This window comes from Sarcophilus harrisii, chromosome 3 (assembly GCF_902635505.1).
Source record: "Sarcophilus harrisii chromosome 3, mSarHar1.11, whole genome shotgun sequence".
NCBI lineage: Eukaryota > Metazoa > Chordata > Mammalia > Dasyuromorphia > Dasyuridae > Sarcophilus > Sarcophilus harrisii.
In genome coordinates, this window is record NC_045428.1 from 305,140,947 (window position 1) to 305,158,224 (window position 17,278).

A 17,278-nucleotide genomic window follows, 5' to 3' on the forward strand; every position below is an offset into this window, starting at 1 on the left:
TTAAATGATTTGAAAGGAGCTATGAATAAGGAGGAGGGCAGCTAATTGATGAGAACCAAAAGGAAAATGAGTGTTTTATATAGAGCCAAAACAGAATATTGCTCGCATCCAGTATCTCCTCACAGCTCCATGGTTCTCTGAGGGCCCCTGACCTGCCTGCACTGATTAGTCCCCTAAATATGAACAGGAGAGCAGCTCTGCCTGTAAGAGGACAAAGGACAAGAGGTGCTTTATGATGTCAAGGCCACTTTAGGTCCTCTGGCTGGGATAAGAGAGCAAAGGCTTCAGTGCTGCACTAAGTATGTAAGGAAAAAACATCTACTTTTCTTTGTATCCCAGCACACGGTCCTCTCCAGAGAGAGTGCTTACTCTTTTGAAATGACTGGATTTTTATTTTAGTTACTTCATAATTCTACAGAACCAGTCCCTAACTAAGTAAGCCTTTCCCTATTGGAAAATCTTGTAACCACAAAGAACCACAAGCAAGAATCAGGCTGGCTGAGACTGCTAATCATTAGAACATTTGAAACACCCTGCTCTTCTTGGAAGTTCCTAATGGTAAGATCTTGGTCCTCTAGAACTGACTTGATTATGGAGGAACTTTTCCCCCAGGGACAAATGTGATATGTAGTCTTGTGGGGCAAAAGGAAAGGGACGGAAATCGGTGTTCAACAGTGAGAACATAATGATGAGGTTTAGATTTGGGGTACCCAAATGAAATTAGGGTTTCTGGTGGTCAGGGAATTAAATAAAGTCTAGTGGCGGCGCAAGGATAGGGAGTTCTGAGGATTCCCTTTCTGGCGGTACAGAGATCCTCTTTAAAGGAATTTATAAATCCGAAAACCTAGATTAATAAAAGGGTTTATTATAGGGATTGGAAGTAAGGTTCTGGTTAAGGAAATAGGTGAGTGTAAAGAGAAGAAGGCACTGGAAACAGTATTTTAGTGGGCAGAGGCCCTTGGCGTGCCAAGCATGGAGTTGGCATGTTTGGAACCTCTGCAAAGAGAGGGTTTTAGTTTGACGCTTTTATAATAAGGGTCTTTGGCTACAAGTTGAAGGGGGTTCGTGGGTGAAGTCCCAGGTTGGCTCCTCACTGGGTTTCAGCTAGGGCTGGAATTTGAATTGAATTCAATGAATTTCAGGGCTGAGCCAATCCCACCCAGATAACAAAAATGAAACTGTGTGTACTTTGGGGCAGGGTCCCTTACTGAGGCAGAGTTGAAGGAGATTTTCTCCTTTAAGGATTTTCAGAGCTTTGGGGTTCCTTCTTCATTCCCCCTCAAATAGTCACCTTCAAATGCATTTGGGATAAAGGGGTGACAATCTCCTCTTAACTGCTTCGAGGATGGCAGCAGAGATTCTAAGGGGTGTTTGTCCTGGTCAGTCATCCCCAGTCAGTCGTCCCATGTTCTCCAGGCTGGAGGGCAGTTGAAAATCCAAAGATTGAAGCCCAGAGAAAACAGATCTTGGGAGCAGGTTAAAACTGGGGTGTCATCCAGGGTGGAGATGGTGACATTCAGGAATGGGGCCTTTAGCAGGAAATGCATCAGGTCCCTTCTGTGGGCTGCCTGTAAGAATGCTGATGGCCCTTCTAATTATCAAAGAGAAGTAGGAGAAAATGCTGGGAGCAAAAGATTCTTTGTCTATAGTAAAAAGTGTTAAGTAGCCTAGAGTTTAGCCCTTTCACTCTTAATTTCCAGGAAAACTAATTTCTCCTGGGGTTGGGATTTTAAGGGTATGGACTCACAGAGTCAGAGTAGGCAGGAGGCCTTGATATCTAGTAGATTTAATAAGCCAATGATATTTTTATGAGGCAGGGTCTAGGGATGGACATATCCCCGCTTGTCAGGGCTGCAGATCAAGATACGAATGCAGTTTAAGCTCTTAGAAATCTTTTAACTGTCTGGCTGCTTTTTAAAAAAATAATCTAAAGTTGGTTCCTCAATTGTACCAGAAAAATAAGCAAAGATCCTGAGCCTTCCCTCCTATTCCCCTCAGAGGAAATGCAAAGTATCAGCACTGCCTACCCAGCTGGTAAGCCCCTGAGGTGTTTGGATTGTCCTGGGATAAAAGGAGAAACAGGACCAGACCCCAAATTCCTACTAGAGAGCAGGACACTGGGGGGCCAGTTCAACCCCTGTAGTGTTTGCTGACATGTTGGAAAGGCAGTTCCTCCAGTGTTCCTCCTGCTTGAACTTAGGACAGAGACTGAGGTCTCCTCAGACAGTTCCCTTGGCACCTACAGGCCTAAGTCTGGGAAAGATTTCTATTAAAAGGATACCTCCACTCTGAGTGTCTTTTCAGGAGGCAGAAGTTGCCCTGAGAAGAAAAGAGCTGAGAGTCTCAGGCTAGAGAGTTAAAGAAAAAACCAACAGCCGTTTTGAGGGCTGAGGGGGTGAGTGGGTCCCAGGTCTCATTAGGCTGGGAGTTTTTCAGCTTTGAAAGAGACTAGTCTGCTGGGTGTATTGGGCTACTTGCTTTTTGTCTGAGTGCAGAAGTGTTAAAATGCAAAGGAGGCTCCTTTCAAGGGCTCTAAAGAGTTGGTGGGTGGATCCCTTTCAGCTAATCTCATCAGTGTTTTTGAGGTTGAGGCATTTTTCTTTTTTCCAGCCAAGTGTGAGAGACAGCCTAAAGATAGGGGAACAGGTCCCAAGCACCCCAATTCCATAGCTTTTCATTCTCTATAGGCATCCCTAAAAGAGAGAAAGATATGACAAAAACCTTAATTTTTGTCAATTTCACAGAAGATGTCTCTATGGGAAATACTCTGCTGAGCGTTAGAGCTCCAGAACAATGTCAACCATATTCAGGATGTGGAGCTGTCCCACCTTGCTATAGAAAGGATGGGGTGGTGGCTTACTGGAAAAAAAAAAAAAAAACCCTCATGAACAGTCACCAAATGGGAAATCAGAAAGACTGAAATCCTTAGACTGAGAGGCAGAGGAGGAGTCAGGGCACTGAATACGGGAATGGGACTCTGACAGGGTGAGGTGAGCTTCTGGAGAGGGGATGACATAATCAGGGGGAGGCACCGGAGACAAGGGGAGAGGCATCTTGATAAGATAGTATCAGACATTTTGGTAGCTTGGGATGGGGAGAGTTCTGATACATAAAATCTTTTATCCTTATCAAGTATTCTGTTAAGGAGGGAGGGGAGGTTTTGCACAACTGAGAAGCAAGGAAACCGAGGCAGGACTGGGTCAGGATAATTAGGGAAACTGAGTTAGGACAATAAAACTAAAACTAGAAAAATGCAAGGACTTTTGGCAAGGACCAGTTTTTCTCTGATAACCCCAGAATTATTAGGATCAAGAAGCATTCATCATTTAGGGAGACACACAGGCCTCTCTGTTCAGGTCCTCTGCAGTTGGGGAGCATCTCAGCCAGAGATGGACAGTTTGAGGTCTGTGGTCATTTGTGTATTAAACTCAGCCTCTGCTAAGTAGCAGCGCTCAAGACAGTCCTGCTGCCCTAAGAGGAGCACCCCAGTCTGTCAGGGTCTCCAAAAGAGAGAAAAAGTGGGGGCTGGAGTAGTTCCACCTGTCCTCTCTCTATGGAGACAAATTTCTGAGCAAATTATGTAGTTAGACCAAGACAGGCAACCCCAAACTATTAGAGTCCTGATATCAAAATGCTGAAATAGTCATTACGGACCTGGGGTAACTAACAGGAGTGGAGAAACAGAGCAGAGAGACTGCCAGTCCCAGGACAGGTGTCTGATTTCTGGTTGTTTCTGAAAAATAATCCCCAAAACTGAGTCTTCCAGGTCAATTCCAGCAGAATAAGGGAATTCAGAGTTAAAACATAACCCAGCAAATCATAGTCCAGTAAATTTTAAGCAAGGAGTTAAATAATTTCCAATTCAATCTGAAGTAATGAAATTTCCTGACCAGTTTCAGTTTCCTTCCTCCCTTTTTACATGGAAAAGAAATTATCAGATTACCATTCCACGTATAAATCCCAAGAGTGAATCAAAATTCATATACATAACAGACTCAAGTCCCTTTTTAAAATGTATGGGATGAGCTTGCTTCCTGAGGGCTGGAAGCTGCTGCTCATTTAAGAACCAGGCAAAGGTCTGGGAGGAGCAGGGCCTGCTTGTCCAGATTGCTAGCAAAGTTCCGTTTTAAAAATTGATAGGAAACTTTTCCGGAGATTTGAGAAGATTAAGATTGAGTCCCCAATCTCCCCACTGTACAGTACCCCAAGAAGGGGACAGGATAGGAGCATTTAAATGGCAGGTTGCCAAACCACCTGGGAGAGGTCTGAAACAGGCCTTGAGTTCCTCTGTGATCCCCATTCCATGGAAGAAGGGGGAGGAAAGGTCAGAGGTACCCTTCAAGGGTGGGGGAGAACTTACCCGAATAGTGAGGGCTCTAATGTCCACACTGGAACTTGAGGGCGGGGTAGCTCATCTAAACCCCCAAATCTTGCTGGGAGAGCAAGACCTGAAGGAGAGACCACTCACCCCTGTCCAGGGAGTAGCAGCCATGGGTAGAGACATGTCTCCAGGCTCACCCCAATTCAGTGACCTTTCTCCTCGAGGCACAGCCTGAACATTAGAGACTCCATTGTTTTTAACAGTGAAGTGGGAGAAGGACCCAAACACGGCTCCTCTTAAGTTTCTCTGGTTATCTCCCCAGAACAGATCAAAGAGAGCGCTGGCCTGGGACTCCTGAGAGGGGTGGGGTCCCCAGAACGGCCATGTGTCTCCTTGGTCTGGGGGGGGGGGGGTGTTCAAGAGACTGCCTGAGCGCAGGGCTTTCTGGTGAGAGAGAAAAAAAGATTAGAAATGCATTGAGATGCAAAAGAAGGTCCTTTGTCTCTGGAGGAGGTTATCCTGGTCCCACCATCCCTAAAAATAGAGTGTGACAAAAAGAGGCCTTTTTTGTCAGAAAATGCAAATAGCCTCCCATCCCCACTCCCTCTAGGGGAATAAGGCCGACAGCACAGACCCGGTCTGGGTACTCACTACCCTTAGAGATAGGGTAAGACAAAAGAAGGAATTCTTCCAGGAAGAATACTGCATCAACAACTCAAAAACTTGGGGATCCATTTGGTCGCCAAATTATATCTAGTTTTCATGGATTTTTCCGGTCAGGGAACCATAGTGATAAGATTTAGATTTGGGGTTCCCAAATGAAATTAGGATTTCTGGTGGTCAGGGAGTTAAATAAGGTCTAGTGGCGGTGCAAGAGTAGGGGGTTCTGAGGATTCCCTCTCTGGCGTCGTAGAGGTCCCCTGTAAAGGAATTTACAGACCCGAAAACCTAGATTGATAAAAGAGGTTTATTATGGGGATTGGAAGTAAGGTTCTGGTTAAGGACATAGGTGAAGGTAAAGAGAGTATGACACTGGAAACAGTGTTCCAGTGGGCAGAGTTCTTGGGATGCCAAGCATGGCATAGTTGCAAAGAAAGGGTTTTAGTTTGGCTCTTTTATAATAGGGGGCTTTGGCTACAAGCTGAAGGGGGCTGGTGGGTGGAGTCCCAGGTTGGCTCCTCACTGTGTTTCAGCTAAGGATAGAATTTGAATTGAATTCAATGGGTTTTAGGGCTGAGCCGATCCCACCCAAATAACAAGGATGAAACTGTTTGTGCTTGGGGTGGAGTCCCCTCACTGAGGCAGAGTTGAAGGAGATTTTCTCTTTTAAGGATTTTCAGAGTTTTGGGGTTCCATCTTCAATAACATCAATAGATAGTCAGCTCAGGGGCAAATCTCAGGTTCCGGTTCCTGGACCTTATAGTGCAGCTTGCTTTTGACTTATGGACAATTCAGGACCAGGCTAAATTCTGAATGGATTTTCATGATGGAAGAGAGGAGATATTGGAATGGAATCAAGAAGACTGGGTTAAGAGAGTTTAGAATGGGGGTTCTTAGCCTATTTTGCTATGTAAACGACCGCTTTGGTAGTTTAATGAAGCCCAGAATAAAGTTTTTAAATGTATACAATAAAATATGTAAGTTTACAAAGGAAACCAATTATATTGAAATATAGTTATTAATTTTTTTCAAGTTCCTGGACCTCAGTTTAAAAATCTCTAATTTAAAAGGAAAGACTAGATGACCTAGGCCAAAGATACAAAGTATGGATGTGGTATTCCAAAGTAACTTCAGTTTAATATTTTAGGGATTGTCCAAGATATTGACAAAATAAGGATTTTAATTTCAAGATAGTAGAACCAAAATAATTTCAAGTAATTTCTAAGTCAATTTAAGCCTAGTTTTCCAGTTGCTTACTGTGTGTTATGTGCTAGATTTGGGCCAGTTGTTTCTCCTTAGTTCTGGAAGAAGATCATGACAGCAGGGAGGTGATACTATGGCATGAAAGTAAACTGGATTTAAGTTAGGGAGGGCTGTACAAGATCATCTGCTTCACTCTTCCCTCCAGAGCCATCTGGCTCCAGTGGCCAGATATAGATCAGGATGACTGAAAATGGCCCTGGATGCAATAGGAGAACTTGGCCTTTTTAAGCTAAAGTCTTTCCAAGGTCTCAGTTTGTCTGAGGCAATTCCTATTCAGTGATTAAGACTAGATTGCAATTGAGGCAAAGAATCTCCCCTTTCACCTAGTCAAAAGAAAAAAAAAATCTAAATAAATGAATCTGAAAAGGCCTTCAAGGTTTCTGATCAAATCAGAAATAATTGCTATTTACATTCAATCTGAGTCAATCAGGACTTAAATAAATACCAAATGGGGTTTGGCTAAAGACCTATTGGTGGCCAATTAGAATCAGAATGGTTTTGGTTTAAGGCCTGGTCCTTTAGAAAGAAATCTAGACGATAAATTCCAAGATATCTTGGAAGGATTCAGAGGTGCCTATTTAGAAGGAAGGAAAGAAGGAAGGAAGCAAGGAAGGAAAGAAGCAAGGAAGCAAGGAGGGAAAAGGAGGAGGGAGGGAGGCAAGAAGAGAGGAAGGAAGGAAAAAGGAGGAAGGAAGGAAAAAAGGAAAAGGAGGGAGGAAAGAAGGAAGGAAGGAAAAAGGAGGTAGGAAAGAAGGAAAGAAGGAAGGAAGGAAGGGAAGAGAAAGAAAGAAAGAGGAAAGGAAGGAAGAAAGAAAAAGAAAGGAAGGAAGGAAGGAAAGAAAGAAAAAGAAAGAAAGGAAAGAAGGAAGTCCCTGAAAGTGTCATCAGTCTTTAGTAGCCATTTTAAGAATCAGAGAGAGAACTTTATATTCCTTCATTAATATGTTGTTTTCTCAAGGAAGCCCTTTAGAGGAAGAATGGAGGTCAGAAGGGCCAGGATACCTCTGAAAGGTAAGAACTTTAGTTTTCAGGCATTTCAACGAGGCTACCATCACAAAGAGAACTTACCTTAGTTAAATGAAAAGAGCATTGCAAATGGAATCACGGGGTCTGGATTCACCTTTTACCTCTCTCATTTTACTTTGCTTAGCCTCTCAGGACTTCAATTTACTCACATGTAAAATGGAAAGAAGTGGACAAGATGGTTTCCAAGGTCCCTTTCCACTCAAGATGGAATGTCTCAACAATTTCTTGTGTGGCTCATCTAATTATTCTAGAAGCTGTAAATTTTAGATATAACATTATAGTGGAAAAAATAATGGTTTAAACAATCTAAAAACCTGAATTCTAATGCAGCTGCTGCCACTTATTAGCCATGTGTACTTTGGTCAAGTAAAACAGAAACAATTTGAGCTCAAACTAGCATTTATTAGAAATGTGGTCCTGAGCAAGTTATTTAACTAATCTTTCTGTCTGCACATTTTCTCCTGTTTAAATGGGGATAATAATAATACCTATTTCTCAGAATTGTTGTGAGGATCAAATAAAACTTTTGTAGTAAGATGAAATAAGATATCTGCAAATCTCAAAGTGCTATAAATGCTAGTTATTATTAAGTCACTTAAATGCTCTGAAATTCAATTTTCTATATTTCCCTTCTTGTCTGTGCACCATTTATTAGATGTACATGGAACTTAGAGCAAATTGCTCAAGCCCTCTAGATCCCAGTTTTCCTATCTGCAAAATAACAAAGAAAAAAATACTTGTAATTTCTGCTTTGTAGAACTGGGAAAACAAGTTTTTTGTTCATTTGGTTATAATTGGTTAAAATTTTTGTTTTTAGAGGAAAAGTATTATTATATAAATGGTTGCTTTCTTTGCCTCCATATTTTCCTTAAGTTCAATGAGGCTCCTATATGGAAAAAAGAGGATATGTTAAAAAAAATTCTGTTTCTATAGCAAATGTAAGTTATTTCTTCCACAGCTCAATGTTCTGTAGACCCCCCTGTAGACTCCCCATGCATGTGTGGATGTACATGTATATAAACACACATATGTATCATAAATATAGAAAATATATACATTTATATGCATAAATCTATAAAACATGTATAAATATATGAAATATACACATGCATATACATATATACATATGTGTAGATGTATAAACTATAAAAATACATTGCATGATATAAAATATATGTGTACAAATATATGAAATATATGCATATATATAAATCTATAAAATAAACATGTGTATATGAAATACACACATGAATAAATCTATAAAACATGCATGTGTACATAAATATATAAACTATATGCATTTGTATATATGAAATAGATGCATGTATGTATAATATATGTGTGTAAATCTGTAAAGGGATATGCACATGTATGAATATGTAAATATATTCATATGTATATAAATACATAAGAGTATATGCATGTGTATGAATAAAAAATATACTATGTGTGCACACATAAAATATGTAAGTATATAAACACATATATGAATATATAAATATGTGTGTATTCATATGAACATAAAATATATGTGTATAAATATGTAAAACATGTGTATGTGTGTATAACTATATAAAATAAACACATTCACACATATTTATGTAATATTTTGTTTCCCTTATTCACAGTTTCTCCTGTATCAACATCTAGAAAAAGCCCCTGTTACCAGGCTCCCCAGACGCTCTCACCATGTCCCCCACACCGGATTCCACCACTCTGGAAACAAAACAACAGGTCCAGCATAAAGCAGATGTCTCGCATCAACCACTTGACCAGAATCATTAAGCAAACACCCCCTCCCTGCTCCTGGACCAAAAACACACCCTCCCCATGGTTCCAGCGTCTAGTTACAGCTCCACAGGTGCCTCATACCTATCCCAAAACAGTGGTAGCGCCATTAGGCCATCTTCATCACCAGGCTACAGCTAAATCATCCACACTTCACAGAGGGCATCCACGGGCCTCAGCCAAGCCTTTTCCTCGGCCCACTACCAGGACCAGGAAAACTGATGTGTCATTAAAAGCTGATAAACAACAACTTGTGCTGGGACCTAGCTCCAAACATCAGCCTGAGTCTCCATTGCACCCCAATCACCAAACAGCAAATTCTCCAAGCCCTTCCTGTCATGTTTCCAAGATTAACCAAAGCTGTAACCAACCACCTGAGAAGCTTCCAAGCTACGACCAGAAGTCCCCAAGCCCACCACCCCCCGACTGCCAATCCCCTGAGGTTCCATCCTGGGAAGATCACAGGAACGAGGATCCCACGTCCGAGGCTGAATCAGATATCCCTAGTCCAGACCCTGAACCCCCGGAGCAGGACCCACCAGAGGCAGAGAGCCTCGAGAACCAGGATGAGACTTCGCAGAAGTCCAGTCCGAGTGTTACCAACTTGAAGCACGTCATAATCATACCATCCTGTGATAACCAGTCCTATTCTTGGGCCACAGCTTTTGAATCACCAAATGAAGCTCAACATTCTAAGACTTCACACACTAACCTGTGCCCTAGGGAAACAACATCACCGTTAAGATGTGGTGAACATCCGATGTCCAAGGCGCTGGGTGTAATGCCGTCCCATCCGGATCAAAGAACTAGAGTTGCACTAACCCCCAGCCCTGAAGAGCAGGCTGAGCATCTACTACCGGTCCCCACCACCCAAGCCTCATTTCCAATGGAGGTAGAATGCTGGGAAATGACATCACCAAAGACAGACCATCAGGCTGCAGTTCTAAGAGGTCAGGATCAGGAAGCCTTACATCTCCAGGATAAAGCTTTACCTGAGGGACTTGACCACCTGGAGACCTCTCAAGTGAACAAGGTCACATCACCAAGAACAAGCCACCAGGCTGCCGCACGAAGAGGTCCAGACCATGGGAAAGCATCTGTACTAGCTCCACTAGACACAGAGAAAAAGACTCTATCTGCCTCCAGCCATGAGACCATAACTCAAATCAGCCTGAACCACCAGGCTAGGGATATAGTAACCCTGATATCTCAAAGCAAAGCCAGTGTCTCAACTCAGACAGAAACGTGCTGGAAAACAACTTCAGTAGAAAAAGACCACCAGAGCACAATTCTAGACCAGAATGGTAAGAGAACACCTGTTAGGAGCGCAACCTCACAGAATACAAGTCTGCCTGGCTTCCACCAGGCACCAAGTCCATCCCGCGGTGTCCATCACTTGGAAAGTGCTCCACGCCCTAACACGCAGGCTTCCTTTCCATCATCCCACACAAAATCAGGGGGTTCAGTACACCACTTCACACCTAGCCCCAACACTCTAGCCCACCATAAAAACCAGAATAAGTCTGTGTCAGGCTCCAGAAATTTCCGTCTGAATCACACACCTCCAATTAGGCTGAATAATCATAAAACACCTCAGGCAAGACCCAGTTATAGGACTAGATCTCTACCAATTCCTAGCCATCAGAATGAGATTCTAATGGCACTAGATCCTAACCATCAAGGACCAGCCCGAAACGGGCCCCAACATCAGGGCCACACTGTACCAAAAAAACAAGGTCCACGGGGTTTTAACTACATCAAACCATACATTATTGAGGGAGGATCTGTGCCTGCTAAAATTGTTCATGCCATCATCAATTCCATCCCTCAAGAGCAAATAAAAAATGACATCAGCAAGCAGATTCACTTATGGAGGATTGGGAATTCTCCATCTCATTGGCCTGGTCAATTCTTTTCCAGTAATTACTTGGTCTGTTTAATTTGTGTCTCCTGGATCCCATATGGCTGTCCCCATGTTCAAAAAACAAAATATCCATGTGTCATACAATTACTGGCCATACCAATGCTGCTGCCTGGTTCTAAGCAAAAGCTAAATGTGAAATTTATCTTCCAAGTGCCCCAGACAATAGCATGCAACATTTTCAGCCTCCCATATACCCATTATTGTTTTCAAAGGCCCTTACACCGCTCGCCAGTTTTTCCCACATCTTCCCATTCAGACCCGGTACTCTCTGAGGCTGCAAAGAAAAAGTGGCTTCATTTCATCCTTGGCAAGAATCACCACCTAAGGGGAGAAACCACAATTAGAAGCCGACAGCCATGCATTAAAGAAATGCCCAGGAAGAGGCGTAGGAGCAACAGAGAAGGGCCAAAAGGATTAAGACAAAGAGGAAATTAAATAATCTTTTTTTCTCTTTGAAAAAAAATGAACTGAAAACCTCTACCCTGTATATATTTGAAACCTGTGTTCTCTGTCTCTGTCTGTCTCTGTCTTTATCTTTCCTTCTGTCTGTCTTTTTCTGATTTTCTCTCTCTGCCTATCTCTTTGTGTATGTCTTTCTCTCTCTCTTTGTCTCTGTCTGCCCCCCATCTGCATTTCTCTGTCTGTCTGTAGCAGGGGTCCTCAAACTACGGCCCGAGGGCCAGATGTGGCAGCTGAGGATGATTATCCCCCTCACCCAGGGCTATGAAGTTTCTTTATTTAAAGGCCCACAAAACAAAGTTTTTGTTTTTACTATAGTCCAGCCCTCCAACAGTCTGAGGGACAATGAACTGGCCCCCTATTTAAAAAGTTTGAGGACCCCTGGCTCTGTAGCTCTCTCTGTTTCAGTCTGTGTCTTTCTTTCTGTCTCTGTCTCCCTTTTCTCTCTCTCTCTCTTCCCCCTCCCTCTTGTACCTCTCTTTCTCTGTCTCTCTCTGTCTCTCTCTGTCTCTCTCTTAAAATATATCAGACAGTAAGAAAATTTCAGTTAGTATCTCTCCTGGGCATTCAAGGAGAAAAAGTTTTGTTTTCTTCTTCCTCTCATGCCACAATCTAACCTCTGGTAAAATAGCTTCTACCCTGACTTACTCTCCATAGAACGAAATAGGTTTTTTTTTCTGTCTTCCCTTCATTCTATATGAAAGTGGCTCAATGTGTCTTTCACCATCCCATTAGTATTGATAAAGTACACCTGGTATCCACAATCCTTTTTATTCTCTTCCCTCTTCTTCACCCAAACCTCAACTTCAAAGAACAAATTCCATATTTCAATGTTTAAAAAAATTCATAATATGAATATGACTCTTCTGGAGACATATTTCAGTTACATCTCATGTCACCAAATCTCAATGATATTCATGAAGTCAAATTTGTCTCTATATTTAGTATGTCTGGTTCATTTTCCTTATTAGCTGTACTTTAAGGTCATAGGTTTTATATGAATCTTATTTCCTGGATTTTGTGTTTTGTGGCCTCCTAAGTGTTGCAACTTCCATTCTTCCAACACTGTACCTATTCTCTACAGCATTTAATTTAGTGAGAATGCATAAACAATTTTTCCTCTTCCTCTGTTCTAATTTTTAAATTCCTTTTGGTCAGATTTACAAAAATTGAGGTAAATCAATTTTATTAATCCTTGTTAGGTATATTTCATCCTTACCCAGAAGTCTGCTATTTTTATATTTTAAGCCATGGTCCAGACACCATTTTTTTAATACTTTACTTTACTTTAAGTAAAGTAATACATTACTTTAATACTTTAATAGTATTTTATTTTCCTAATTACATATAAAGACAGTTTTCAACATTCATTTTTATAAGATTTTGAGTTCCATTTTTTCCTCCTTCTCTCCTACCCCATCCCCAAGGTAGCAAGCAATCTGATAATAGGTTATGCATGTAAAACCATGTAAAATATATTTCTACATTTTTCATGTTATGAAGCAATAGAACAAAAGGAAAAAATATGCCAAGAAAGTGAAATTAGTATGCTTTGCTATGCAATTCAGATTCCACTTCTTTTTCTGGATGGATAGTATTTTTCATAATTAATCTTTTAGAATTTTCTTGGAACACTGTGTAGCTGAGAAGAGTTGAATCCATCATAGTTTATCATGGCACAATGTTACTATTGTTATTTACAATGTTTTCTTGGTTCTTATTTCACTCATCAGTTCATGTAAGTCCGTCCATGTTTTTCTGAAATTTGCTTGCTTATCATTTCTTATAACACAATAGAATTTCATCACATTCATATTACATGTTATTCAGCCATTCCCCAACTGATGGGCATCCCCTCAATTTCTAATCGGACATTTTTTAACTAGATGTTCATTTCCCTCTCTTTTTTCCTCAATTGCTTTTCATCTGCAAGGGTAAGGAAAATAATGCTTCTGCCCTGAATTTTTGGTTGAAGGTCAAAGACTGTAATTTTTGGTAATGTTCTACCTTTCTTCTGACAATATCATTTATACCTACATGAACCATCAGAAGTAGTAGTAGTCATTGATTTGGCAAGATTTGGGAGGTTGCTATCAAATCTTGGATACATTCTCCAAGAAGACACTTCTCTACAAGTATGATACAGCAGTCTAAATCCCCCAAACCAGCTCTATTCATCTCTTCTTCCTCTGACATTTAGTGGATGATCTGTTGCTTGAGTGTACCTATGAATAGATTCACATATCATCCCATGGAGTAAAAAGCAGATGGTTCTTGTTCCTAATGTACAGCTTTCTCTTCTTTAGAAAGAGAGAAAGACTCTCCTTTTTGTTTCTTAGCCCCAAGTTCTCTGGTCCTTCTTCCTTTTACTACTCTGCATAAGAATCTTGGATCTACAACATCTAGTCTGGGTTCCTCTTTGCTTCTTTAGATTTTTTTTTTTTTTTCATTTTCACTCTGGAGCTATCCTCTTCCAGGTATGTCTCATGGAATTCTAGTTCTTTGAAAATAAAATCTGAAGAACTTCGGAACAACAGCTCCCTGGGTTCTGCAGTTATAGAAAATGATATCAGCTGGAGATACAGTACTATGTACTCTTATAAGTTAATTGTGCCATGCTGTCTCTGGCTGACTATTAAAGGTGTTCACAACATGGGATTCGTGAACTAGGATTTAGCTACATGCTATTTATTCTGAAATCCAAGTCATTGTTAAAGTCAAGTCAAATTGAAACAAGTGGATTAGTACACTGGAGACCTTTCAGGTTAACTGGTTCATTTGGTTACATTTTGGGGTTCAGAATTCTCTATCATGCAGCCCCCTGCTGACTATCAAAGTTGAAGACATTGGTGGAACTTCTTAGGGAGCAGTGGGCCAGAGATTTAATGTGAATTTGGAGGTAACCTTATTAGAAAAACCCACCATATGAGTTGGAGAGTGGACTAGCTAGAGGCATCTAGGTGGCATAGTGGATACAATACTGATCCTGGGACTTCAGAAAGACTCATTTCAGGCACTCAGTAGCTGAGAAAGTCACCATCTGCTTCAGTTTCCTCAACTGGATTGAGGAAGAAGATGCTTAATATTTGTTCCCTTATTCCCACTACAGCACTCCTCCACCACATTCTCTTCCCTAAAGGTGAGGGGGCTACATTTAACAAATTTTCCAGTGACACAAAAGAGTAAAAGCCAGATAACATACTAGATGACAAATCGGGATTCAAAAAGATGTTGAGTAGACAGAACATCAGGCCAAATCAAATGAGATGAAATTAATATGAAATATACTTGGGTTTAAACAAACACATGTAAATAATTTTTTTTACAAACAATGGCAATGTGTAAGAAAAAAAAAAGCTGAAGCTTTGAGCCCAAAATTCAATATGAGTTTAAAAAATAAACATATGTGCTCTGGCAGGTGAGAAAGATTATGTAATCTTGGACTACATCATTATAAAAGAGGCATAGCACCCAGGAAGAAAAAGGCGATATATGATCTTACTGTATTTTATCTACTCTGGTCAGACTACATCTGGAATGCTCTGTTCATTTATAATTTATAATCATCCACTTTTCAGAAGGATGATAATAAAATAAAAATATCCATGGAAAGGAACCAGAGCCATGAAGGTTCTTGAGTTCATGCCATATGAATGTCAAATGAGGAAGGAAGAAATTAAAGATCTTTAGCTTAGAGGAGAGAAAACTTAGTCTTCACAAATATATTCAAGTATAGGAATGAAAAACCAGGGTCCCAAAAGATGAAACTAGAATCAACAGGTAAAAGTAGCAAAAAGATGAATTTAGGTTTGAAATTAGGGAAAACTATCCAACAATTAGAGTTGTCCAAAATTGAAATAGGTAATCCCAGAAGGTGATGAATTCACTTTCACAAGTGGCCTGTTAGTCAAGGCTGGACGTTCATTTGTTAAGTATGTTAAAGAGGGAATCTTTTTAAAGGTATGGCTTAGTAGAGGGGATCGTTTTTTGTTTTTCAGGTACAGGTTGAACTGGATAGCCTCCAAGGTTCCTCCCTTTTGTGAAAGTCAATGTTTCTATAAAAATAAAACAAAACCCCCAGAATTTACTCTTTTCATTTGACCTGGCCAGTTTATGGAAATGCACCTGGGCTCCTGGGTTGCATTGTTACTAAGAGCTAGCATGTATATGGCAATTTAAGGTTTGTTAAAAAAAAAAAAAAATACAAATAGCATCTCACGTTATTCTCATAATAATCCTGAGAGGTTTACAGACCAGGAAACTGAGGCAGATGGATCACATAACTAAGCCAGTGAATGAGACTGGGTTTGAATTTGTCTTCCTGATTCCTGGTTCAGCACTCTATTCATTGTACAACCTAGCTGCCAATATTGAATGTTAAATATTTCCACTAAAGAAGAGGAAATATAATTTTCTGTGGTAATAAAAATTTTTATTGAAAAAATATAGTTTTTAAAATGAAGATTATATATAATACATATGCATGTGTGTGTGAAACTGTATCTCAGTTCTACGTTCTGGGCAAACAGAAAGACAATACAAAAAGCATGAGGCGGGGGAAAGGGGAGGGAGACAGAAATAGAAAGAAGAGAGGGAGGGACGGAAAGAGGGAGGAAGAAAAGAAGAGAGAGGGAGGGAGGGAGAGAGGGAAAAATTAGGAAAAGAAGGAATGAGGGAAAGGGAGGGAGAGAATAAAGCAGAAAAAAAGATATACAAAAACAGACATGGACATAGAAAAAACAACACAAACAGACATGCCCATGACTTAGAGGCTTACCCTTTCGTGGAGTAACAGCTCCATCTTTTGGTTTTGGGGTTAATTGTTAAGCTGAAGTTCTTGAGTGCAATAAAAATAGACAATACCAAAAAACTCTGCTGGGTATAATTTAATTTTTTTTGGTTCAGAATGTTCCACTGTCTCGCTCATGTTTTTAAACCTTGATTATCATGTTACAAAATAGAAAACATTGCTGTATAGTTATTTCTATAGTCAGAAAAACAGAAAACAGTGCTTATAGTTTGTATTTCTAAAGAGAAAATGACTCCAATAAGAAAATAATCATTTTTAAATGGGACAGGAACATAATTTTGAAAGATTTTTCATAATTATAATTTCATCACTTGTGCAAAAATAAAAATACTGACAGAAAATTCCAAGAATCATATTTTTCATTGCTCTTTTAAATATTATTGTAGTAAAATCCATCAGGGAAAAAGAAGTGTTTTTAGTCTCTCAATTCATACATAACATTATTGTGAAGAGAATTTAAAAGGGGAACTATGAAGCCTTCCATCAATACTTCCTATATGAGTCCCCTAGGACCTTAAAAGAAAAAAAAGCACAACAGGCTCCCAAAGCAACCTACTTGCTTTGCTGTCTGTCTCACCTAATTAATATAGGTTCAGTAGATATGGAGGATTTATATATTCACTCTACAAATATTAAGTTACTAATTATGTTCTAGATACTGTGCACTGTGGATTATTGTTGTTCAGATATTACAGTTATCTCATTCTATGTGACCCCATTTGAGGCTTTCTTTTTTTAAGCACTAATTTCATTTTATTTGAATTTTCAGTCACTTGGCTAGTCGAATAAAGCCATGTTAAGACATCGTTGTTCCAGCTGGTTATCTGTTATCTGTCATCCCTTGCATTAAAAAAATTCAGACTCAGAGATGAGTCAAAATCAGCTGGTAGTGTGTCTGAAAAATGCTGAAACAAAATGGTAGTTGTTTATCTTTTCCCCCTCTAATTTAATCAAAGTTAAGACTGGTGAATAAACATAAATACAGCACAATTACTTCAGATAATTCTTCATATCTGTGCAAATACAG

General features: G+C 40.1%; 1 protein-coding gene across 2 annotated transcripts; it reads left to right on the forward strand.

The window, feature by feature from the left end:
* Positions 1-270: 270 nt before the first annotated feature.
* Positions 271-11,461, forward strand: LOC111719703 (casein kinase II subunit alpha'-interacting protein-like). Of its 2 annotated transcripts, XM_031959755.1 has the most exons (4): positions 271-558; positions 7,203-7,255; positions 8,899-10,362; positions 11,239-11,461. In XM_031959755.1, exons 2-4 carry the CDS (start codon positions 7,222-7,224, stop codon positions 11,415-11,417), a joined length of 1,677 nt encoding a protein of 558 aa, XP_031815615.1. In that variant the 5' UTR covers positions 271-558; positions 7,203-7,221; the 3' UTR covers positions 11,418-11,461. The 2 variants fall into 2 exon arrangements, with proteins under 2 accessions (XP_031815615.1, XP_023354862.1); XM_023499094.2 differs by having other exon boundaries at positions 8,899-11,461.
* The last annotated feature ends 5,817 nt before the right edge of the window (positions 11,462-17,278 follow it).